The 2,263-nt window shown below is 45.5% G+C and overlaps 1 protein-coding gene across 1 annotated transcript in view; it reads right to left on the bottom strand.

Moving 5' to 3' along the window:
* IMPA2 (inositol monophosphatase 2) overlaps nucleotides 1-2,263 on the bottom strand; it is a 69,946-nt gene that overhangs the window by 57,235 nt on the left and 10,448 nt on the right. The window contains exon 2 of the mRNA XM_004703875.2: nucleotides 1,753-1,886. Coding sequence (XP_004703932.1) covers nucleotides 1,753-1,886 — 134 coding nt within the window. The remainder of the gene's footprint in view (nucleotides 1-1,752; nucleotides 1,887-2,263) is intronic.

Raw genomic sequence — 2,263 nt, 5'->3', positions numbered from 1 at the left:
GAATTTGACAGCTACAGAAATGTATGCCCAGTAATCAAATAACTCACATTGTAATTTTTGGAATCGCATGTCTTTAGGTGATTCTAAACAAGGGAAAGAGATCTCTTGCGACAAAAACAATGGTTTTCAAAATATGTTCTCTAGAACCCCAGGAGTAAGGAATGAGCTTGAGTAGGCCCCGGAGGTAAAGAAGAATCTGCAGCTTGGTACCAGACTCCTTCAGCAGTCTACAAACACAACTACGTCTATTTTCCTGAGGAAAATTCAAATGCACATTTGGAGGTACATTTTCCTGAGGAAATGATGAATAACTCATATCAGATGCTCCATAGGGTGAGCCCTCTAAAGTTTAGGAGCTTTTGACCTAGACAGAGAGAGGAGAGTAGGGTTCTCACACCTGCCCTTGTCATATCTAGGAGGCAAAAAAACAGGGCCTAGATCAACTGTGGCCTAGATAAGGGGTGTATCGTGACAGCAGGTAGGGGTACCTGACCTTATGCCCCATTTTGGGGAGAGAGGCTGCTCAGACTTTCTGGAGTAGGTTGTTCTCCTACTAATTACCCCCAGAAAAGTGAAGCATCTTAAAAAAGTTAGCAGGAAACTGGAATTAAGAGATAATAGAATTTTTCCAGGAACTTTAACTTTTTGAAGCCCCACATATGGCAAGTGGCTTATCCCGAGTATGCTATAAAAATAGTGCCTTTTCAATATTTGTAAGGTAGTATCCTGACATAAACACAGCCTTGGTGACACTGTGGAATCACAAGGTAAGGAAAGGTGTTCAAACCCACAAGCCATGGCACTGGAGAAAGATGAGCCTGTTTACTTTTGTAAAGGCTTACAGTCTCAGAAACCCTAGACAGGGTCACTATGAGTCGGAATCCACTTGAAATAGTTCAGGTTTATTGTGCCAACATGGCTGATAAATACATGTGGGTTAATTGAAGGGCAGAGAGATAAATGGCTCGGTGAGCCTCGCCTTTCTAGTTCTCAGGTCTCTTGTTTCTGATGGTTGGACCAGGGTGCAGCTGCCTTAGCGAGTTCCCTGCTTCAGCTTGAAAGGCTCACTTCCTGCAAGACATCCCTGAGGAGAAGCCACATAGACCTAGCCCGATGCAGCCCTGGGTGCTCGAGCAGCCGTGTGGAGACCTCTGCCAGCACGGAGATGCTTATACATTCACTGATTCGGCTTTCCTCCTGCAGTCGGCGTCATTGTGTGTTTTGTGAGATGGAGGAGGACTTTGTGGATTGGTGCCGGACATATGGGCTAATGTTGGACTTGTGGGCTTGGACAGCACTGGGTTGGGATGCTTTCTTAGTGTACACTTACCCTTTCTATAAGACTCTCTCTTATACATGTGAGTTTCTGTGGATTTGTTTCTCTGGACTACCCAGAGTAACACACCACACCATAGTGGAGGTTTGGTTTTCTGATTTTGGTTTACCCTGATGTGAGGAATCAATTCCAGTCCTATGAAATAAAAAGCCATCTACATACACAGCCCTACTCATTCTTCTTCATCTGATTGCTTACAAGAAGTCCCCTTGCCACAATGACAAGAGTACAAAGAATGAAAACAGGGACCATCTTGGTTGCTCTACAATTGAAGTGTGTGGGCTCCAACCATGACTCTTACTTTGTATGGGTTTTTCCATCATCAGCTTCGGCACAACGCCCTTCTGCGGGACCCTGGGGCTGCTTACGAAGATGGCAGGGGGCGGTGGGGTGTTGTCCCCAACAAAGACACCTACCTGTGCGAAGGAAACTGGGTGCGCAGCTCAGAAATAATTAGATTTTCCACCAGGTGATCCGTGTCGGTCACAAGGTCTGCAGCGGATGTTTTCGTGGAGACATCTTTGTCCTCGGTCAGGGCCTTCTTGATGATCTGAAATACAGGAAAAAGGTGAGTCGAACTTCAAGCATCCGCCACCGGCCCACCTGAAGCTCAGTCTGGAGGCCCTGTGTGGGCACAAGAGGTGCGATCCACGGACACTGAGTTCTGCTATTCCTGATAGATCTGTGGGTCCAAAGGAATTTCTGAGACTTCCTGCTAGGGCAATAACCACTATTCTTTGCATAAGAAAGAGTTTCGCCATGGAGGCTCTTCCCGCCATTTTTTTCCCTACAAAAGAGCATGAAAGGGCAGCTAAGGAAGAAAACATGACTCATCATTGTCCCGTGTAATTCTATTAATTTGAATTTGTGAGTTTTCCATGTAAAATGATGCAGGAAACATAAAAAAGATTGAAAGAATGCACAGAG

This window comes from Echinops telfairi, unplaced genomic scaffold, assembly GCF_000313985.2.
Source record: "Echinops telfairi isolate 266 unplaced genomic scaffold, ASM31398v2 ScPeMD7_4;HRSCAF=17, whole genome shotgun sequence".
Taxonomy (NCBI): domain Eukaryota; kingdom Metazoa; phylum Chordata; class Mammalia; order Afrosoricida; family Tenrecidae; genus Echinops; species Echinops telfairi.
The sequence above is the reverse complement of the archived record's forward strand: the minus strand, read 5'-3'. Positions and strand labels throughout refer to the sequence as shown.